The sequence below is a fragment of the Pseudonaja textilis genome, chromosome 15, assembly GCF_049901715.1.
Source record: "Pseudonaja textilis isolate UNSWEBS1 chromosome 15, rPseTex1.2, whole genome shotgun sequence".
NCBI classification, from domain to species: domain Eukaryota; kingdom Metazoa; phylum Chordata; class Lepidosauria; order Squamata; family Elapidae; genus Pseudonaja; species Pseudonaja textilis.
Genome location: NC_142004.1, coordinates 10703716 through 10726976, shown reverse-complemented (window position 1 = coordinate 10726976; position 23261 = coordinate 10703716). Strand labels below are relative to the sequence as shown.

The window sequence follows — 23261 nt, the reverse complement described above, 5'->3', positions numbered from 1 at the left end:
TTATCACCCATCCTCTCCCACTTGTGACTGTATGACTGTAACCTTACGATTTATATTGACTGTTTCCTAGTATGATTTGATTGCTTACTGTACCCTATGACTATTGTGAAGGGGTGTACCTGATGATCCTTGACTCTTGACGAATGTACCTTTTCTTTTATGTACACTGAGAGCATTTGCACCAAGATAAATTCCTTGTGTGTCCAGTCACACTTGGCCAATAAAGGATTCTATTCTAGAGATAAATAGATGATAGATGATAGATAGACAGACAGACAGACAGAAGAGAGAGAAAGAGAATCAACCCCCCCAAAGTGTAGAGGGAGTTGACTTACGACCCACAACTGAGCCCCAAATTTCTCCTGCTAAGCCAGACGCTCATAAAGAGAGGTTTGCTCCATTTTATGACCTTCCTTGCCCCAGCTGTTAAGTGAATCACCGCAAGTGTTAAGTTAGTCACACGGCTGTTAAGTGAATCCGGCTTCCCCAATGTACTATGCTGGTCAGAAGGTCAGGACACTGCAACCGTTTTAAGTACAGGCCGGTTGATCACATGATCACCGGGACCCTGCCACAGTCGTTAAGTGTGGAGAACAGTTATAAGTCGCTTTTTCCCCCCAGTGGTCACTAAACAAACTGTGGTTAAGTCGAGGATGCTCTGAATTCTTCTTCGTCATTTAGGTCAAAAAACTAACATGAGGATCTCCATTTAGAATTCCAGTCTGCTTGGAAAAGGTTGGGGGCTACATGTGTCCTTTTGTGCACGCGTGTGTGTGTGATTGTGCATTCTTTTCCAGCACAGTCATCGTTATGTTTTAACGACCCCATAATCTTTTGCAAGGTGGAGTCTGGGGCAATTGAATGGAGCTAGCCGAGTGCTTGAACGGCCGGATGCCCTTCCTGTCGCCAATGCAGAGTTTTGTTCGGCAGAGATATATTCTCAGTGTGCCAAGAGAGAGAAATATCGGCCTTTACCTAGGATCAAACTCACAGCCTCCTGATTGTGAGGCGAGAGCTCCGCCTTCTAGGCCACCACACCACTCTCCTTAATGGCACATTGCCGTTAAAAAAAGAAAGACATGTACACACACCCTCCCGCATACACCCGTGTCTTGTTCTTTCGGCCCTTGCTTTCCCCAGCGGGAATCCCTTCTCGATCCCTGAATCCATCCCTCCATGCTCCAGAGACCTACCTAGCTCAGAATTCTGCTGGGGCACCGCCACTTCCTCATGGTTGGCCTCGTTGGCCATCGATCGAGTGATGCGCCCTTTCCGCCAGCCCTGGCTATTGGCCGTCTTGCGCCCTTTGGAGGTGACGGCTTCCTTCTCGTCGTTGTCCTCGCCAGATGTATCCTCATTCTTCTCCCTGACGGAACCAGAACGAGAGAGAGAGAGAGAGAGAGAGAATGATCGGGTTGGGTTTCCTGCAGATAGGTGGAACCATCACCACAGCCAATTTACATCGATTTTGCTTTTTCTAAGTTTTCCAAAAAGTGGAAAGAAGAGAGAACTGGCTGAGTGTCATGACCCTGTCAAGAGTCCGAATTCGAGGAAGAAGATGAACAGCTGACAGGGAGTGGGAGTGCGGCTCCGTTGGCTGTGGAGGAATCTGGGGAAGAGCAAAGTCCAGCTGGGCAGAGCAGGGAAGAGGTAGAACAAGGGAGAGGTAGAACAAGGGAGAGGGAGTCCAGGCCCACCTCCTCTTCATCCTAGGGCATGCAGGGAGGAACGGAGGAAAGAGCAACATGGGTTGCATGGCTTACGGGGGAGGAAAGAGCCCTGATTCCCTTCATTAGCCAGAACCTGGGAATGAAAGTTTAAAAGAGATGCATGCTGAGTGAGGCAGCTGTTGGGAGCAAATGTGAGTTTATCTTGTGTTGACTTTACTTATCTGTGCTCCTGGCATCTTCCCGTCTTGAGTTATTGCCGGAAAAAGGTGGGCCTTGATTTTGATCTCAGAGGATTCCTTCTGAACTATTTTCAAAAGGATCATAGCTGTCATGCCCCCTTCAGAGTGGGAGAGTGGCTCCATAGGCCGTGGAGGAAACTGGGGAAGGGCACAGTCCGGCTGGGCAGAGCAGGGGAGAGGTAGAACAAGGGAGAGGGAGTTCGGAGGAAGACCCAGGCCCCACTTCCTTTGCAGGAAGCCAAATTCATGCCTAATTCTGCCAGATTTGGGGGAGAGGGACTCGCACAGAGCCGAGCCCTTCTCTGCTCCGTGGTGTTTACTATCCCTGAAGTCTAAAACAGGGACAAAAGTTAGGAAGAAATATATTTCCCAGGCAGGAAAACCCCAGCATTAAAACTGCAGCCAGGCCAGTTTCTTGGTACACAAAAATCGCTTGTTTCAAGCCACATCCCTTGAATTTCAGGGTGGGAGAAAATCACCTGCGTCCTCTTTTATGTTGGTCAGGAAGGAGAAGGAAGAACAGATGCAGCCAATGTAGCATTTTATGGGTTTATTTGGGAGATCTGTCTCTTCCCCCCGTCCCAAACGGCCCCGGAGGCAATTGTATTTTCAGCTGCACGAAGGCAGCGGGGGAAAAAACCAAGTTGGGTTTTTGAGCAAACTTCGGAGAAGAGAAAAATATCACTGGTTTCCCCCACCACCACCACCCCTTCGTTCTTCTTTTCTCTTTCTCGACTTTTGTTTCTCTTTGCACTCGATTTTATTGCAAACTTTAATAAAAAAAATATATAAACTCTTTCACTCCCTCCCCCGCAATAAAAAAGGCATCTTCCAGTGAGTCACAAAAATCGAGGCGAGAAATGGATGCAGCTTTTCTTGCAATTTCCTTTCTGTTTCTTGGAAAGCAAACGCCCCTCTCCTCCCTCCGAGACTTACTTTGTCAGTTCCTCTTTGTCGTTTTCAGATTCTGGCTTCTCCTCTTCCTTCTCTGCATCTTTCTCTTTTTCCTCTTTCTCTTCTTGATTATTCCGGGGCATCTGTTGTTGTTGGTGCTGCTGCTGCTGCTGTTGCTTGAGGGCAGGGAAAGAGAATCCAAAATAGGGGAAATTGAACATCTGGAGGAGAGACTACACCGCCCAAACTCTCACTTTCAAACTTAAGGTGACACGAGCCCTTCATCTACGCTTTCTCCTGTTCCCACACAATGATTTCTGAGTGTTCCTCTTTTTTAACAGGTTTATCGGAAAGAAATTAAGTACTTGCCGGTTCTATTGTGACACATGCTCGGACAGGGGTCCAAAGCATGGGAGAATACATCATACATGCAAACATGACTCTTCCAATTTTAGCCTCCTCGTGTGTTGCAAGACAGGCCCGCAAAGAAAAAAAATTCAAATGCAAAAATCTGTGAGAAAGTGACCAAATTGCTGTCACTTTGCTACAGCCATCTATTTATCTTTCTATCCATTTACCTACCTATCTACCTGTCATCTAGCTAGCTAGCTATCCCAGCCCCTTTTCCATCCCATCCATCCATCCATCCGTCATATCTATCTGTTCAGCCCATTCATCCATCCATATCCCTCCGCATTCATTCATCCGTCCATCAATCCATTTCTATCCATCCCATCCATTCATCTATTCATTCATATATCTAGCCACATCCATCCATCCATCCACACCCATCTATCCATTCATCTATCTGTCATCCATCCATCTCTCCACATTCATCCATTCGTCAATCCCTATCTATCTATCTATCTATCTATCTATCTATCTATCTATCTATCTATCATTCTATCTATCCCCTCTATTTTTCCATCCCATCTATCCCTCATCCGTTCATCCCATCCATCCATCTCTCCACATTCATCCATTCGTCAATATCTATCTATCTATCTATCTATCTATCTATCTATCTATCTATCTATCTATCTATCTATCTATCTTTCTATCTATCTATCTATCTATCTATCTATCTATCTATCATTCTATCTATCCCCTCTATCCCTCATCCGTTCATCCCATCCATCCATATCCCTCCACATCCATCCGTCCGTCCATCATCCATCCCTATCTCTCTCGCTCATTTCCATATCTATCCCACCCACTTTTCCATCCCATCCATCATCTGTTTATCACATTCATCCATCCATCCATATCCCTCCACATCCATCCGTCCATCAATTCCTCTACCTACCTACCTACCTACCTATCCTTCTTCATATGCTTTTATTATTTTATAAGTAACTCAAAGCAGCGAAAATACTTCCTCCTCCTATTTTCCCAAAAACAACCTGTGAGGTGAGTTGTGGGCGAGGACGTGCTGGCCCGTTTTCAATCCGGATGACCAAACCTCACGGTCAATGTTACAAAGAGGCTTACAAGACACCCAATAAAAAAGACAGGTGGGGCTTCGGCCACCATCTTGACTTTTTTGACTTTCCAACGTGCCACCTCATGCAATTTTACCCGCCAGTAAAACCACGGCCACGTCTCTCAGCCCCGTCATGGGTCAGTTTGCATCGCTTCTGAATCTACTTGGACATCGAGACAGCCCTCTGCACAAAAGACTTGGAGGCATGGCGGTTTTGAGTACCCTTGCGTGCAAGATATCAGCCTCCCCCGGGGGCTGTGCAGAGAGACAGGATGGTGGAGTGGTTAGCGTGCTGGATTGAGGAACCAGAGGCGCGTAAGACACAGCTGAGTGGAGACACTGAACCAGCCCAACTGAATTTTGCAGAGTTGTTGTTATGAGTAAAAAAAGAAACAAGAGGAGGGGGCCGTGGCAGACCCTGCCTGTGTTCTACAAATAAAGGCTGGGTCATGATCCAGTCAATCAAGAACCAAATAAATGCAAATCCAGGCTTGCAACAGCGCTACCTATGTCATGCAGATTAACAGAGTTGAAAGGGACCTTGTAGGTCATCTAGTCCAACCCCCCGCCCAAGCAGGACACCCGACACCATTTCTGACAGATGGGCAGTCTAGTCTCTTCTTGAAAGCCTCCAGTGATGAAGCTCCCACAACTTCTAAACGCAACTTCTCTTCCTTTGGTTGACTGTTTTCACTGTCAGAAAATTCCTCCTTATGTCCAGGTTGAATCTCTCCTGGATCAGTTTCCATCCATTATTCCCTGTCTAGCTTTGGGGGGCTTTGGAAAATAGCTTGACCCGCTCCTCCTCCTCTCTGTGACAGCCCCTCAATATTGGAAGACCACTGTCCTGTCTCCCTTGATCCTTCTCTTCCCTAGACTAGCCAGGCCCAGTTCCTGCAACCGTTCATTGTATGTTTTAGCCTCCAGGCCTTTGATCATCATGGATACTGATACAGATTAACAAAGTTGGAAGGGACCTTGTAGGTCATCTAGTCCAACCCCCCACCCAAATAGGAGACCCTACACCATTTCTGACAAATGGCAGTCCAGTCTCTTCTTGAAAGCCTCCAGTGATGAAGCTCCCACAACTTCCGAAGGCAACTTCTGTTCCATGGGTTGATTGTTCTCAGTCAGAAAATTCTTCCTTATTTCTAAGTTGAATCTCTCCTTGTTCCGTTTCCATGAACTCTGATTTCACCTGTTTAGTGATAGCTGCAGCTAAAGGGCCCCACAAATTATTTATCTGCCCGTATAGGATAAAGTTGCCACTATCCATTCAATTTAGACCTAGCCATTTTGCCCCCCAGGCATCTGGGACACCCCTTTCTATTATTATCTCCATAACACCCTTGCGAGGTAGGCCAGTGAGCAGCCACGGCAGGAGATGAAACTCTGCCTAGTCCTTGACTTACAACAATTCCTTGAGTCACCGTTCAAAGTTACAACAGCGCTGAAAACAGTGAGTTATGGCCGTTTTTCACACTTACGACCTATTGTCCCGTGATCAAAATTCAGGCGCTTGGCCACTGACTCATATTTATGACGGTCCCTTTTGGCGAACTTCGGAAAAGCAGATTCACATAAGAACCATGTTACTAACTAAAACCACTGCAGCGAGTTGTAAAATGGGGCAAAGCCTGCTTCACCAATGTCCCGCTTAGCCCTAGAAATGCTGGGCTCCGTTGCGGTTGCAAAGTGAGAATTACCTGTCGTCACAAAGAGGAACCAAACTAGGACCAGGTTTCCTGTTTCTCACAGCCCCGAGAACCGGGATCGTCTCTGTGTCTCTGGGGTTGGGCTTGGCAGGCTGTGTCCCCGAGCCACCATGACCAACCGCTTCTCCCAGCACGAGCCTGGTGAACTTCTGCCTAAATGAGTCAGGCACCCCACAGATGGCCTTCCTCCAAACCCACGCAGGGGAGAATGTGCAAACTTGGAAAAGGCCCAAGAATGCCCCCAATTTCAGGATTGCTGGCCCCGAGCAAGCGGGGATGAGCTGGATGGCCTCCCGGGATCCCTTCCCAAACCGAGGGAGCCCCCGTTTGGTGCCCTGCAGAAGAGGAAGAGGAGAATCGGCTTCGGCCCACCGCCCCCAAACTCAGCAAGCGCTCCAATCTGGATCCGCGTCCTTGCTTTCTTTTCCTTCCTCGTCCTGCAGGTTGCAAACAATCCTGCCCGCGTAGCCACCCCTCCCTGTTTCCTGGGTTGCTGCCGCAGGGCTGCCCTCTCCCCACCCCCACCCCCACCGTTCCCTTCCCCTCCCAGGTCCCAAAAAAATCTTCCTCCCCTAACTTTGAAATGCCTGGCAGCCGCTGGCACCGTGCCGCTCTCTGCTCTCTCTCTCTCTCCCTTCCACTGCGGTGGCGGCACATAAATTATAAACACCGCCTGACCTTTGCTCTGGTTTCTTGTGGCATCCCGTGCGTGGCGCAGCTCTACTTCCCCCGCCCTGGGCATTCAGCATCTCCCCCTCACACACACACACACACACACACACACCATTGTGCAAGCTCAACACCAGGGCACCGCAGGCAAACTCCCCCCCACCCGCTCTTCTTTCCATCACCAAGGCAACCCCAGCCCAGTGCGATAACTTATCTACCCCCCCTCCCTCGCCCCGGCTCCGGAGCGCAGGGGTTCCTGTAAACAGTGCGTGGAGCGTGTGGCCGGGGACACGGTGCTTCGAGCGAGCGGCACTGTTCCTCGGCTGTTTTGTTTCCCTTCTTTGGGACCTGTTCTTGGCAGGTACCAACGGCCCCCGGCGCTTCCAAGCTCTCTTGGCCGGCCCAGAGGGGATCGGAGGGGAGGTGTAGTACGCCTTTACAACGCCTTCCCTCCACTTCTGCCTCGGTCTGCTTTTGGGGGGGCGGGGGGTGAGACGAATGGTGGGCGAATTGGAGACGAGAGGAAGACTTTTTCGTAGGGTTCGTTCCTGCGCATTTGGAGGGGTTCCCCGTACAGTACCTTGCATGAAGCTGGGTCACCCCTCCCCATCATTGGGGAGGGGGGGAGCTCAACCAGTCCTTTTCAGAACCCGCCCGCCCCACTTTTCTGGGTCAGTAAAGGACAGGGTGTCCCTTGCCTCCTCCGGTGAAGGGGAAGGGCAAAAAAACAAGGAGGGTAGAAGGAATTTTGTTTTGTTTTTTTCCTTCCCAGCCAAATGTTTCGGTTTTTGTTTTGTTTTTCCGTGCGCCTCCTTCCTTTTCATTCTCTCAGGACCCGGCTCACCTCCCCGGCCTGTCCTCCCCGGGACTCCAGCGCTACCCGTGTCCCTTCTGCCTGCGGTGCCCGAGGCCTCTTCATCGCTCGGCCATCCCCGTGTGGCGTGCTTCACGCTCTCCGGCTCAAATGGCTTCCTGGGGATTTGCATCGTTGAGCCGTGGACTCGCCACGACATTCCTGTTATGATTTTGCAATCTCCTGGAATAACACGGCCCCAGCTCTGCGCCCGTCAACCAGCCCGAGATGAGTCATGAGCTATAAAACCACCGCTCTCGTCACCGGGAACCTTCGGCGGCAGCGCTGGCTACACAGCCTTGGTGTGTGATTCATCTCCGCCGAGGCCAACACTCGCCCTGCGGCGCAACGCACGCTCTCCCCACTGTCAAGCGCCCGGCTTTTGAGGTCACAGAGTCCTGGGGAGGCGGGTGGGGGTGGGATGTGCGTAGTACACAAGCATACCCCTACATGCTCTCGTGGGCAGTTGTGTGGGTAGGCACAGCGTGCCCCACCGCGTAACAATCGAGCCCTTTCAGACCCTGTGGATATTTCTGGATTTGGGGTTTTTTTAAAGCTTTCGGAGGGCGGTGCAGAAAGGAAATACAGAACAACGTTTTTGTCCTGAGTCCAAACAGCTTTCTCTTTCAAATCACAAACAGAGGTTTTCTTCAGCCACAAAATGAGTCAACACACTGGTGCGTGTGTGTGTGTGTGTGTGTGTATGTGTGTGTGCATGTAGTAACAAAGCTAAACCGCCAAGCAACAACCCAAGTAGACTTCAGACCCTCCGTGCAACCTACCCCCCCAAAACCTGCTGCCTAAACCAAAACTTGAATCAAACTAACTTAACCCTGGATGGAAAGTGATGAAGGATTCAACCTAACTTAGAAATAAGGAGGAATTTTCTGAAAATGCAATCAACCGGTGGAACAGAAATTGTGGGAGCTTTCAAGAAGAGACTGGACGGCCATCGGTCAGAAATGGTGTAGGGTTTCCTGCTTGGGAAGGGGGTTGGACTAGATGACCTACAAGGTCCCTTCCAGCTCTGTTAATCTGTTAATATGAATCTAACTGAATATTCATCTAAAGGTTTTAGATAACACTGACTTCTGAGAAGACCCCCAAATTTATTGTCCTTGCCAGATCTCCTTGCCTTTAATTTTTGTCCAGATCTCCTTGCCTTTAATTTTTCAATAGATAGAGGATAGATAGATAGAGAGAGATAGACAGAGATAGATAGATAGAGATAGAGATAGATAGATAGATAGAGAGAGAGAGAGAGAGAGAGAGAGAGATATCTAGCTGACTTACAGAAGATCTGCCAGCCATTAAAACCCACAGAGAAGATACACAAGAAAAATAACGCTAACGTAGGTGGTCCTCCACATGACCACAATGGAGCCCAACATTTCTGTTGCTAAGTGAGACATCTCTCTAAGTGAATTTTCCCCCATTTCATGACCTTTTTCGTCACCACTGATAAGTGAATCACTGCAGCGGTTAAGTTAGTAACACGGTTGTTAAGTGAATCCGATTTTGCCATTGATTCTGCTTGTCAGTAGGTCACAAAAGGGGATCACGTGACCCTGCTGGGACATGGCAGCCATCATAAATACGAATCGGTTGCCAAGCGTCCGAATTTTGACCGCGAGATGGTGCAAGGGTGAACAACAGTCATAATTCACATTTTTCCTGTGCCGTTGTATCTCTGTAGGGTCACTAAATGAACTGCTGTAAGTTGAGGACTGTCTGTACAATCTCCAGGGATCGAGCCAATCAGAACTTGACTGCTTTTTAAAAACCAGGAGAGAAATAATCCAGCCAGATCTTTGGTGTCGGGCATGACATGCTTGGTGGGACTCTCAGCATTGGTGAGTTCTGGACCTTTTCAAAGTCCTCCATCTTTCATGATTGACCATTTGAGTAGTTGGGTAGATTTGGACCCTTTCAAAGAGTTGGTCTTCCATCTTTCATGATTGACCATTTGAGTAGCTGGGTAGATTTGGACCTTTCAAAGGGTTGGTCTTCCATCTTTCATGATTGACCATCTGAGTAGTTGGGTAAATCTGGACCTTTTCAAAGAGTTGGTCTTCCATCTTTCATGATTGACCATCTGAACAGTTGGGTAGATTTGGACCCTTTCAAAGAGTTGGTCTTCCATCTTTCATGATTGACCAACTAAGTAGTTGGGTAGATTTGGACCCTTTCAAAGAGTTGGTCTTCCATCTTTCATGATTGACCATCTGAGTAGTTGGGTAGATCTGGACCCTTTCAAAGAGTTGGTCTTCCATCTTTCGTGATTGACCATTTGAGTAGTTGGGTAGATTTGGACCTTTCAAAGGGTTGGTCTTCCATCTTTCATGATTGACCATCTGAGTAGTTGGGTAAATCTGGACCTTTTCAAAGAGTTGGTCTTCCATCTTTCATGATTGACCATCTGAGTAGTTGGGTAGATTTGGACCCTTTCAAAGAGATGGTCTTCCATCTTTCATGACTGATCTTTTGAGTAGTTGGGTACTTCTAGGACCTTTTAAACATATGTTTATCTTTCATGATTGACCTTTGAGTAGTTGGATAGTTCTGGACCTTTTCAAGGAGACATTCCTCCATCTTTAATGACTGACAGCTCCTCCCTGGCCCTGTTGACTAAGACAGGAAGGAAATGGGAGGATAAACCTAGAAGAATGCTTGTGTTGCCAGCTCTCCATTAGTCATCGTATCATATTCGTCGGTTAATCCAAGGCACATAGCAACATGTGGTTGTCCACCCATCCACTTTTCACTGGGCTCTTCTCTCTCTCTCTCTCTCTCTCTCTCTCTCTCTCTCTCCCATCTTGTTGTGCTGTCCTAGCCAATCTGGAATTGGATAGTCACTTAGGAATTGTGAGCTATCCCCTTAAGGGCAGCATCATGGTAAATGTAGTTAAAGGTATCCTGGGAAATGTAGTCCCCATGTCACGTGACCACATCTCTAATCCTGATTGGTCACTGGATTGACCCTCGAGGGGTTGGGTTAAGTTTTCCTCATTCTTTGTCTGAACTCTTTTACTCATGGCACCTTCTTTCCATCGCTACGAGATGCGTTAGGAGATAACCATCTTTTACTGCAAGGCTGATATGCAAAGGATTGGTCATTATAGAAGAACTCCGTCACAAAGGTGAGTTAGGAAGATACCTGATGGACCAATAAATGCACTTCGTTATGGGTGTTTTGTGGGATTTATCTATCTGCACCTGCACAGCTGTAAATCCACCTCTGTGCGTGAGACAGGACAGTAAAGAAGACGGTTATCTCCTAACGCATCTCGTAGCGATGGAAAGAAAGTGCCATGAGTAAGAGAGTTCAGACAAAGAATGAGGAAAACTTCCCCCAACCCACCAAGGGTCAATCCAGTGACCAATCGGGATTACAGATGTGGTCACGTGACATGGGGACTACATTTCCCAGGATACCTTTAAAAACTACATTTACCATGATGCATTCCCGTAAGGTGACAGCTCACAATTCCTAAGGGACTATCCAATTCCCATAGATACTGGCTGGGACAGCGCACCACCCATCCATTTTTCACTGGGCTCTTTTTTCTCTCTCTCTCTCTCTCTTCCATCTTGGCATGGTGCAGGTTTCCTTCTAGAAAGGCTGTTTCCAGTTCATCCAAGCCTCTATATTCATCCAGAAAAGTCTCTACAAGCAATTGTCCTTCCGTCGTTATTTTTAAGCCACGAAATCGAGGGACGAAGGAACCCAAGAGAGGATCAGCGCTGTAGCTGAGTGTTGAATAGTGGGGGCCTTGGTGCTCTCTGAGCTTGGTGGTTTTCTTGCAGACGTTTTCACGACTCAACTAGGTAACATCATCAGCGTCAGAAGGACTGTGGGGTTTGTGGAGAAGAAAAAGAAGAGGAAAAGGATGGGGAGGAGAAGGGGTAATGTGGGGTCCTTGGTGCTCTCTGAACTTGACGGTTCTCTTGCAGACATTTCATGACCCAACTAGGTAACTTCATCCGTGTTGGAAGGGAGGGAGTGGGGTTGGCGGGGAGGAGGAGGAAATGGAAGGAGCAGAAGGAGGGTTCTTGGTGCTCTTTTAGCTGGGTTGTTTTCTTGCAGATGTTTCATGATCCAACTAGGTAACATCATCAGTGCTAGAAGGGAGTGGGGTTTGTGGAGTGGAGGAAGAGGAGGAGGAAGACTGTAGGGTCCTTGATGCTCTCTGAACTTGGTGGGTTTCTTGCAGACATTTCATGACCCAAACAGATAACATTATCAGGGGCTTATGATATTATCTAGCAGTATGAATAGGATAGGATAGGATAGGATAGGATAGGATAGGATAGGATAGGATAGGATAGGATAGGATAGGAGCAGAATGGAATGGAATGGAATGGAATGGAATAGATTAGAAGCGGAACAGAAACGGAATGGAATAGAATAGAATAGAATACTTTATTGGCCAAGTGTGATTGGACACACAAGGAATCTGTCTTGGTGTAAATACTCTCAGTATACATAAAAGAAAAGATACGTTCGTCAAGAATCATAACGTACAACACTTAATGACAGTCATAGGGTACAATCAGCAACCAAATCATACTAGGAACAGTCCATATAAATCATAAGGATACAAGCAACAAAGCTACAATTCTACAATCACAAGTGGGAGGGAAGAGGTGATAAGGAGTTATGAGCAGATTAATAGTAATAGTAGTGCTAATTATATACTATAATATCTAATTATCTAGTGATGTAATCTAGCTGGGTCATGAAACCTCTGCAAGCAAACCAACAAGATCAGGGATCACCCAGGACCCCACAATCCTCCTCCTTCTTCTTCCTGGAAACCTCACTCCTTTCCAACACTGATGATGTAACCTAGTTGGGTCATGAAGCGTCTTGCAAGCAAACCACCAAACTCAGGGAGCACCCAGGACCCCACAATCCTCCTCCACCTCGTTCTTTTCCTCCCCCTCCTCCTCCTCCTCTTCCTCCTTTTCCTTCTCCTTCTTCCCCTCCTCCTCCTCCTCTCCACAAAACCCCTCTTTTCTAACACTGATGGCATTACCTAGCTGAGTCATGAAACGTCTGCAAGAAAACCACCAAGCTCAGAGAGCACAAAGGATGCCACAGTCATTGTCCTGCTCCTCTTCTTCCTCCTCTTCCCCCCACTTTCTCATTCTCCTCCACAAACCCCACTTCCTTTCTAGCACTGATGATGTAACCTACTTGGGTCATGAAACGTTTTGCAAGCAAACGACCGAGCTCAGGGATCACCCCAGGGGCCCCCGAGGCCCCCAACCCCAGGCTACTTTTGGACTTAAGGTGAAGCCCACCTGCTCCAATGGCCTAATGATGCTTTTCTGAGAAATGTCTGGGATAAACTTTTTGGAGAGTTTTTCATAACGACGAGCCACCCAAAGGAGACCACTTGAGGATCCAATACTAACGAGCAATTGGGAGATGCAAAAATTCAGAGGCCAACGAAGTCTTCCCCCTCCTCCCCCAAAAAATCAGGGAAACAAAATCTCCAAATGATTAAAAGTTTTTTTATTTTCTATCCAAAAACGACAGACCAGCCGCCCTCTCTGCTCTCAAGCCTCCCACCCACACAGCATGAAAAGATCCTTTTAAAAGCAACCTCCGCTCCGTTCCAGAGCTAAAGCAGAAACCATCAAGATGTTTCATCACCACGGGAAGAACTTCCAAGTCTCCTTCACGGGGTGAAAATTTTGCAATGTTTTTCGCCCGCCACTCCGCAAACCCAGGGTTGCAAACCCAGGGTTGTCCTCCACTTACAACCATTTCTTGAGCGACTGTTCGAAGTGAAAAACAGCACTCGAAACGGCGACCGATGACGGTTTTCCGCACTTACAACCGTCACGTGAGCATAATAATTCACACCCTCGGCAACTGACTCGTAGTTATGATGGCTTGCAGGGTCCTGGGATCATGTAATTTTGGACCTTCTGACAAAGGGGGCAGCCAGACTCGCTTAATAACCTGGTGACTAACTTAACAACCGAAGTCAGACATTGAACAATTGTGGCCAGAAAGGTTCTAAAATGGGCCAAAACTCACTTAACAAACTTTCGCACTTAGCAACGAGGGTTTGAGGCTCAATCGCGATCATAAATCAAGAACTACCTGTATTGCAAGGGTCTAATCCAGCTTCTGTCCTCGGCCCAGGACTCTTCAATATCTTCATAAATGACTTAGATGAGGGAATAGAAGGGGAACTTACCAAATTTGCAGATGATACTAAAATGGTAGGAATAGCCAACACCCAAGAAGATAGGCTCAAGATCCAGATGGATCTTGACAGACTAGAACACTGGGCCGTATCTAACAACATGAAATTCAACGTAGAGAAAAGTGAAGTCTTACACCTAGGCAAGAAAAACCAAAAGGACACATACAGACTGGGTGAAACCAGGCTTAATAGCAGTAACTGTGAGAGGGATCTTGGAGTCTTAGTGGACAACCAGCTAAATAGGAGCCAGCAGTGTGCAACAGCGGCCAAAAAAGCTAATGCAATCCTAAGTTGCGTTAACAGAGGGATACAATCAAGATCAAGGGAGGTATTAACCCCACTCTATAAAGCCTTAGTACTGCATCCACATTGTAAAAAAGAGGTTGAGACTCTAGAAAGAGTGCAGAGAAGAGCAACCAGGATGTTGAGGGGACTGGAGGCTAAAACATACGATGAACGGTTGCAGGAACTGGGCTTGGCTAGTCTAGGGAAGAGAAGGACCAGGGGAGACAGGAGAGCAGTCTTTCAATATTTGAGGGGCTGCCCCAGACAGAAGGAAGGGGGTCAAGCGATTTTTCAAGGCACCCAAATGCCAGAAAAGGAGCAATGGATGGAAACTGACCAAGGAGAGATTCAACCTGGAAATAAGGAGTAGTTTTGTGACAGTGAGAACAATCAACCCATGGAACAGAAGATGCCGTCAGAAGTTGTGGGAGCTTCATCATCAAGAAGAGTCTGGACTGCCCCCCCGTCAGAAATGGTATAGGGTCTGCTGGGAAGGGGGTTGGACTAGATGACCTCCAAGGCCCCTTCCAAATCTGTATCTGTATCTATTTGTACCTCTTTCCCCGTGCTAATTCCTGGTTTTTCGTCTCTGTTCTCCAAGCAATACTATGATCTCTCACAATCTCTTTGCATTCTTATGTCAAAAATGGCTAAAAGTGAATTACTGTAGGAAAATCTGGCACCCTAACAAACATCTCAGACTAAATAAACCAGCTCTGGAGCTCCGAAAATAATAAGTCAGTTCCAGGAATAAGCAGGAAGAATCACAAATCTGAATTCCCCAGCTGTTTTTCTGCTAAACAGGGATTTCCCCTTAATATTGATCTTTTTTTAACACTCAACAAATTCATTCTTCACCATGCTAAACAAATGCACTGGAGGTATCATTCAATCATATTCAGAATGGAATTTTACCATCTTTTTTTAAGCTGCAGAAGTCCTGATCAAAAGGCAAAACTAGGACAAACTAGGTTGTCCTTAAAGGTGCATTGGGAAAGTGGGAAAAAAAGGCAGAACTTTGACCAGATTTTGGGTTGGGTTATCTTCCCTGTTTAATTTCTTCAGGAATAATGGAGATTTATGAAGTTCTACACAGCATGCATGGAAAAATCCTGATCTGGAGGTTTGCACCCCTGTATTTTCTGGACAAAATACAGCAAATCAGTGGCAAAATATTTGTTGTGGGTTCTTAAAGTGGGACTGAGAAAGGTGTGAGGCACTTCTGATGAAAAGATCTCACAGACCAAGGTGGAGAAGAGTAGTAGACTAGAAATAGAATACAATACAACAGAAAGAATAGAAACAGAACAGAACAGAAATAATACAAACAGGATTAGATGACCTACAGGGTCCCTTCCAACTCTGATAATGATGTAAGAGTAAAGAGGTAAGAGCGATGGGACTCTCCAGATCTTGAGGAAGTCCACCTCGGAGAACTGAGAACTATGGCAAAGGAGGGGACCACAGTCCTTATAGCCCGCGGGTGGACTTCTTGGGAAAATCTGGCTGCCCAGGTGGGTTGGATTTGACAAGCCTTTGGCTTCATCCAGCCAAATATTGATCAGGCCAACCACCTGTATTGAAACAGGAAACATCGGAGAACGTAGCTCCACCTGGGTTTTTCCTAGGTTAAGAGGATCCAGTTGGCTTCAGGCCTCCCTCTTACAAAGGCCGACTGGCAAATGAATGGGGAGGTCTTTCAGAAAGTTAAATCATCGAATGCTCCTGGTTGGTGGTTGGTGGGTGAGCCACGGTGGCGCGGTGGTTAGAGTGCAGCACTGCAGGCTACTTCTGCTGACTGCCGGCTGCTTGGAATTCGGCCGTTCAAATCTCACCAGGCTCAAGGTTGCCCTTAAACTCGGATTGTCCTAGCCTGTAAACCAAGCTTACCTTTGTAGACTAGCAGTGCAGTTCCCATGGGAGCACCAGAAAATCCAGAGAGGAAACATTACTTGGTGGGCCAGGTCTACTAGAATTTAGAATAAAGTAGAGCGGGAAGGGATCTTGGAGGTCTTCTAGTCCATCCCCTGCCCAAACAGGAGACCCTCTACCATTTCAGATAAGGGACTGTCCAGTCTCTTCTTAAAAACCTCCAATGATGGAGCGCCCACAATTTCTGAAGGCAACTTCTGTTCCACTGGTTAATTGTCCTCACTTTTAGGAAATTTCTCCTTAATTCCAGGTTGCTTCTCTCCTTGATTAGTTTCCATCCATTATCTCTTGTCCTGCCCTCTGGGAGGATAGTGCTATGGAGAATAGCTTGACCCCCTTTCCTTGGTAGCAGCCTCTCTAGAACCTAGAACCGAGGTCCACAGCCCTACAAGACGCTGCCACTTGATCTCACCAAGTCCTTAGACCAGGGGCCTTCAAACTTGACAGCTTTAAGACTTGTGGACTTCCAGAATTCCTGAGCTAACATGACTGGAGGAGGAATTCTGGGGGTTGAAGTCCACAAGTCTTAAAGCTGTCAAGTTGGAAGACCCCTGGGATAGATAAAGAGAGGTAGATGGTAGTGGTAGGTGATGGTAGGTAGTAGATAGATAGATAGATAGATAGATAGATAGATAGATAGATAGATAGATAGATAGATAGATAATCGATCGATCAGGGCCTCCCAACTTGACAGCTTTAAGATTTGGACTTCAGAATTCCTGAGCTAACATGACTGGAGGAGGAATTCTGGGGTTGAAATCCACAAATCTTAAAGCTGTCAATGAACCTGGGATAGATAAAGAGAGGTAGGATAGATAGATAGATAGATAGATAGATAGATAGATAGATAGATAGATAGATAGATAGATAGATAGATAGATAGATCGATCGATCAAGGGCCTCAAGCTTTAAGACTTGTGGACTTCCAGAATTCCTGAGCTAACATGACTGGAGGAGGAATTCTGGGAGTTGAAGTCCACAAGTCTTAAAGCTGTCAAGTTGGGAGACCCCTGCCTTAGACACTTCCAGCTTCCCCCACTGGGTTTCCTTACCTGGTTCTTTCCTCGCCGGCGGTAATTCCTTCTCACCAAGTTCTTGTAGTTCTCGTTCTTCTTGGTCAAGTAGTAGTAGAGGACACAATCCGCAACTGTCTAGGAAAAGGAAAACACACACACACACACACGTTGGTGACGCTTGGTACAGACATGGGAAGGAAGCACACTTTGGATAATACGATATAAACCTTCTGATGTCGCTGAGGTGTGTCTGTTCCTTTCCAAAGCACCACAACCCACAAGACTAGGAGTCTTCCAACTTGACAGCTTTAAGACTTGTGGACTTCCAACTCCCAGAATTCCTCCTCCGGTCATGTTAGCTCAAGAATTCTGGGAGTTGAAGTCCACTTGTTTTAAACTTTGCCAAGTTTGAAGACCCTTGCACAAGACGATCGGCAACCAGGATGGCCAACTCTTAGAAGAGGGATGGACCGCTTTCCTCAGAGGTTCCTTGGAAATCGCTATCCTGGGCAAGGCTTCTGGTTTTAGAGGGGACCTTGGGAAGTTGCCTCCTTGATGTTGCAGTTGGGTCGCTCTTTTGATAAGTGCAACTTGGAGAGGCAACCAAGAAGTTCTAACAGCTTCTTCACAGAAGGCCTAGCTCAGGGGTCGGCCACCTGTGGCTCTGGAGCCGCAGGTGGCTCTTTCAACCCTCTGCTGCGACTCCCTGTTGCCAGTCAGCTCCACAGTTGATAGGGCTTTCGGTTAGGACAAGTAGATGAAAAAGGACACCACTCTAGGAGGAAACTCTATGGTGGGGAGAACCACCATAGAATCTGGTCAGCTCCACAATTGAATTGAGGGGGAAGGGTCCCTTCTGGTTAGGATCTCTGTGGCTCTTTGAGTGTTTTAAGGTTGCCCACCCCTGCTCTAGCTTGTAGGATGAGTGTGCTGTCAGGATTCCAGCAATTGCCCTAATTAAATCATGATCCTTGAACCAAACTTCAAAAAACTTCAAAAGCTTTTTTTAGAGGCGACATACTGGCCTTGCCCTATATGAAGCCAACTCTTGCATATGTCATTTACAGTCCCCTGTGACCCCGTTTCCCTCTCTCCCCCCAGGTGTGTCATAAAGCAGATTCTCCAACTGAGCACATTCACCGGCTGGGTGTCATCAATCACGTTCCCCCATTAAATATATTTGCAGGCAAAAGCTCTGGTAGTTTAGTTACAACCTTTTAAAGATGTGAGTTGGAATGTACTTCCGCTTTCAAACCTCTGCATTTGCTCTTCCAGATTTCCTTCCTCCCATCCCACCCCACAACCCTCTTTCTTTCATGGCAACTATTAAAACAGGCATAGGAACGTTTTAGGAGTTGATAGGTGCTTTCACAAAAAGGAACCTGTGAGAAAGGATCGAAAGAAATATCCACTTACTTTCCTGTCCAGGAAGGAGGCGATAAGACCAAAATTCTTTGGATGTTGCATGAACCTGCCAGAAGAAGAACCAAAGGAACAACCATGAAGACATTTGGTTGGAGAAACCAACTCTTGTTCTTTCTACATCCGAAGCAAGAGCCAGGGAGCGGTGCGGTGGCCTAGAGGAGGAGCTCTTGCCTCACAATCAGGAGGCTGTGAGTTCGATCCTCAGTAAAGGCAGATATTTCTCTCTTTCTGGGCAAGATGAGAATATATTTGCCGAATATAACTCCGTATTGGTGACAGGAAGGGCATCCGGCCATTCAAGTACTCCGCTAGCTCCATTCAGTTGCCCAGACTCCACCCCGCAAGGGGTTATGGGGTTGTTAAATGATGATGATTGATCAGAAGCAAAAACTGGGCTGGAACGGATACCCGGCAGAGGGGGTCCTACAGATACTCTGTTCAGATAGTCCTTGACTTGCGACCAAAATGGAGGCCAGCATTTCCACTATCATAATGCTTGCAATTAAGAGTCACCCATAAGACTGGACCTGATTTTTGTAACTTTTTTTTGTGATGGTCATTAAGTGAATGCTGTGGTCACTAAGTGAAAATGGTCGTTAAGTAAATCCATGGGTTTTTTTTGTCCGAAACCAGCGGAAAAGCTGAGAAACCACCAAAATTTTTTGTAAATTGCAGTCAAATGACTGTGAATTGCTGCCAGTGGTCATAAGAGTTAGGGGATCAGGTGACCATGTAGGGAGCTGTCAGAACTCCAGAACTGGGTCACAAGTAGCATTTGGGAGGTCCATTGTAACTTCCAACAGTTGCTAAGTGAGGACTACTGGTATGCCACAGATGCAGGTAGTCCTCAACTTACACAACGATTGAGCCTAAAATTCCTGTTGTTAAGTGAGACATTAAAGTGAGTTTTACCCTCTTTTACAACATTTCCTGCCACTGTTGTTAAGTGAATCATTGTGGTTGATACGTTAGTAATGCAGTTGTTAAATGAATCTGTGATTCAACCTAGAAATAAGGAGGTATTTTCTGACAGTGAGAACAATCAACCAGTGGAACAGAGGTTGCCTTTGGAAATTGTGGGAGCTTCATCCCTGGAGGCTTTCAGGAAGAGACTGGACTGCCATCTGTCAGAAATGGTGTAGGGTCTCCTGCTTGGGCAGGGGGTTGGACTAGATGACCTACAAGGTCCCTTCCAACTCTGGTAATCTGAATCTATCTACGATGATCAACAGCCTGGAGGCTAAAACGTACAATGAATGGTTGCAGGAACTGGGCATGGCTAGTCCAGTGAAAAGAAGGACCAGGGGAGACAGGAGAGCAGCCTTCCAATATTTGAGGGGCTGCCACAGAGAGGAGGAAGGGGTCAACCTATTTTCCAAGGCACCTGAAGGCCAGACATGGAACAATGGATGGAAACTGAACAAGGAAGACATTCAACCTGGAAATAAGGAGAAACTTTCTGACAGGGAGAACAATCAACCCATGGAACAGAAGTTGCCCTCGGACGTTGTGGAGTTTCATCACTGGAGGCTTTCAAGAAGAGACTGGACTGCCTTCTGTCAGAAATGGCGTAGGGCAGTGGTGGCTAACCTTTTTGGGCTCCTGTGCCGAAAATTGTGTGCCCTTGTGCTCACGTGCCAGCAGCCAGAAGGCAATGTACGCAGCCCTCCCACGCCTCTCGCGCATGCATACCCGATGCCTTCCCCCGCCCCCTTGCCTGCGCTGTGTGCGCCTCCCAGTTGATTTTCGGCCAGTTTGAGGCCTTTTTCAGCCTCCCAGAGGCTCGAGAGGGAAGCCTCTGCAGCCTTCGGAGGCCAAAAAAACGGGTCTGGTTCATCGCTTCTGGTATTTCCAGAAATTCAGGACGTGATGAAATGGGCCCGTTTTCGGCCCTCAAAAGCTGCGGAGACTTCTCTCGAGCCGAAAAAGGCCTCAAATGCACAAAAATCAGCTGTGAGGCGCACCTGCGCAGTGAGGTAAGTTTGCCTGGGACTCGTGTGCCGGCACAAATGGCTCTGCGTGCCACCTGTGACACGCGTGGCATAGGTTCGCCATCAGAGGGCGGGTCTCCTGCTTGGGTGGGAGGTTGGACTACAAGGTCCCTTCCAACTCGGCTAATTTGATGACTTCCAAACCAGGAAGGGGCGTGAGGCTGCCCAGAGGTGTGTCCCCCTCAACTCCTCCTGGGAGTGAAGACCTCTCCCCCTCACCCCTCTTAGCCTGCCCCCTCCAGGACACCTGAGGCATTGCGTGCCACTCACTTCTCTCGGAAGGTCTCCTTCTCCTGCTCACTCCACATATTCATCACCTGCCGGTCCTTGTAGACCTTCATGGGGTCGTCCATCAGCCCGTTCATGTTGATGAACTTGATGCGCTGCTGCTCCGCGTCGTACAGCATCGGTGGAATGACGGCCAGCTGGCGCATCTGTTTCTCCAGATTCTGGTAGAGAAGAGAGGAAAAAAGGGGCCTTGAGAGGAAACAGCCAAATGCTGATCCTGCCAACCACCGGTATTGAAACAGGAAACACCGGAGAACGTAGCTCCACCTGGGTTCTTCCTAGGTCAAGAGGATCCAGTTGGCTTCAGGCCTCCCTCTTACAAAGGCCGACTGGCAAAGGAATGGGGGGGTCTTTCAGAAAGTGAAATCATCGAATGCTCCTGGTTGGTGGTTGGTGGGTGAGCCACGGTGGCGCGGTGGTTAGAGTGCAGCACTGCAGGCTACTTCTGCTGACTGCCGGCTGCTTGAAATTCGGCCGTTCAAATCTCACCAGGCTCAAGGTTGACTCAGCCTTCCATCTTTCCAAGGTCCGTAAAATGGGGACCCAGATTGTTGGGGGCAAGACGCGGACCCTGTAAACCATCTAGAAAGGGCTGTAAAGCACTACGAAGTGGGATATAAGTCTAAAGGCTATTGCTATTACCCTTCCTTTTCCCCTTCCTTCCTTCCTTCCTTCCTTCCTCCCTCCCTCCCTCCTTCCTTCCTTCCTTCCTTCCCTTCCCTTCCTCTCTTCCTTCCTTCCATAACTCTGCCCCACTGCCATGAGTTCAATCCTGACTGCTTCAAGGTTGACTCAGCCTTCCTCCTTCTGAGGTGGGTAAAATGTGGAGTACCACATTGTTGAGGGAAATATGCTGACTCTGTAAACTGCTTAGAGAGGTGCTGGAAAGCACTGTGAAGCGGTATATAAGTCTAAGGGTTATTGCTAGTGTTATTGCCCTTCCTTCCTTCCTTCCTTCCTTCCTTCCTTCCTTCCTTCCTTCCTCCCTCCCTCCCTCCTTCCTTCCTTCCATGACTCTGCCCACAACCAGGAATTCAATCCTGATGGGCTCAAGCTTGACTCAGCCTTCCATCCTTCCCAGGTGGGTAAAATGAGGACCCAGACAGTTGGGGGCAAGCGGCCAACTCTGTAAACCGCTGAGAGAAGGGCTAGAAAGTGCTGCGAAGTGGCACGGAAGTCTAAGGCGATTGCTAACGAGGCCTCCAAAGCAGGAGGAAAAGAGCACCCCAAGGAGAGTGTAGCAAAACTCTTGGTCCAACCCCATCCAGAGATCAGTCAGCACCAGACAGGATCGGCTGGGCTGAGGTTAACGCAATTTGGCAACTAGCCCGAACCCCCCCACTTCCTATCTCCGGAGCTGTGGTGGAGCCAACTCCCCCCCACCCCGAAGAAGAAGAAGAAGGGAGGAGGAGTGCCGAGAAGGAGAGGAGCCAAAGCATAACGGTTGACCCCGGCCTCACCTCTTGTTCCGAGAGCCCGTCGATAATTTCCGACACCTCATGTTCGCTGCGTGCCGCCGACATGGAGAATCCGCTGCCTCTTTGCCCTCCCCTGCTGAGAAACGGCAGAGGAAAAAATTGCTGAAAGAAGGACCTTCTGTTGCTTGGTTGGCCATGGCCTCCGAATGGCAACCCCCGGGGGCCAAGAAAGAGGAAGAGAGATCGCCGCCGGGAAAGGCAGAGGGCTGGAGGGGGTGGAACAGTAGACCATGGGTGGGGGGCGTGTAGGAGCAGGACCCCGTGAGTCCAAGTCTGGCCTTCTAGGGATTCAGTTTGATCTCCCCTGCCAAGATCTAGCTGAATGTGACTTTGTCCAAGTGTTTGGGGCTTTTTGGGGCACCACACACGTGTTTTGCTGGCCCACAAGCCCTCTTGAGAAGCCACACATTCCCCCCGCCCAAAAAAACCTGACTGGGAGGGTGTCCCAAAGGTGTGTTGTTTTTTTTCAGGAGGCAGCTGGATTTTCTGGTTTCACTTCTCATCCGTGACGCTTCTTCAGCTCTGACTGGATGGTGGGGGATGGAAGGGTTTTTTTTACACCTTGCTGGTCATTTGCATCCTTTTCAAGGGTGGTTGAGGCCGCTTGGAGGTTTGTCTGTGTCCTCGGGGTCACCTGAGTGGTGCAAATAGATGTGGAGCCATACAGCAGTTCCAAGAAGGCTCCACACCCTTTGGTACCACTCGGGTGACCCTGAGGACACAAACCTCCAGGTAGGCTCAACGACCCTCCAAAAGGATGCAAACGACCGGCTGTCGGCAAGGAATATAAATCCTTCCATTCCCCACCATCCAGTCAGAGCCGAAGAAGCGAAATGTCTTCAAAGGACAAACCAGGAAGTCCAGTGGCCTCTGAAAAAAAGCTCCTTTTGGGACGACCACGAAACCCGGAGAACTGAGAATCGTCATGGACAGTTACGGGGAGGGGGCTTCTGCCTGAAGAAATGAGTGAGTGAGGAGACCCCTCACCTGGCACAACTCCAACTCAATTGGAAGCTCAACTCCAAGGCAAGCCAACCCATTCACCTGCTTTTCAGCAAGCTACTCCCTTCCCTGTGCACATGTTTACCGATCCTCCTCT

At 48.1% G+C, this 23261-nt stretch overlaps 1 protein-coding gene across 24 annotated transcripts in view; it reads right to left on the bottom strand.

Moving 5' to 3' along the window:
* NCOR2 (nuclear receptor corepressor 2) overlaps window positions 1-23261 on the bottom strand; it is a 192824-nt gene that overhangs the window by 90978 nt on the left and 78585 nt on the right. For 14 of the 24 annotated variants that reach the window (XM_087913480.1, XM_087913491.1, XM_087913494.1 and 11 more), the window contains exons 11-16: window positions 22145-22238; window positions 20667-20845; window positions 18397-18451; window positions 17017-17115; window positions 2846-2979; window positions 1194-1366 (exon numbers count right to left, since the gene is read on the bottom strand). In XM_087913480.1, the coding sequence (XP_087769606.1) occupies window positions 1194-1366; window positions 2846-2979; window positions 17017-17115; window positions 18397-18451; window positions 20667-20845; window positions 22145-22238 (734 nt within the window). Of the gene's footprint in view, window positions 1-1193; window positions 1367-2845; window positions 2980-7514; window positions 7628-17016; window positions 17116-18396; window positions 18452-20666; window positions 20846-22144; window positions 22239-23261 lie in introns of those variants that run through there. The other 10 variants (XM_087913483.1, XM_087913502.1, XM_087913503.1 and 7 more) reach the window with 6 other exon arrangements.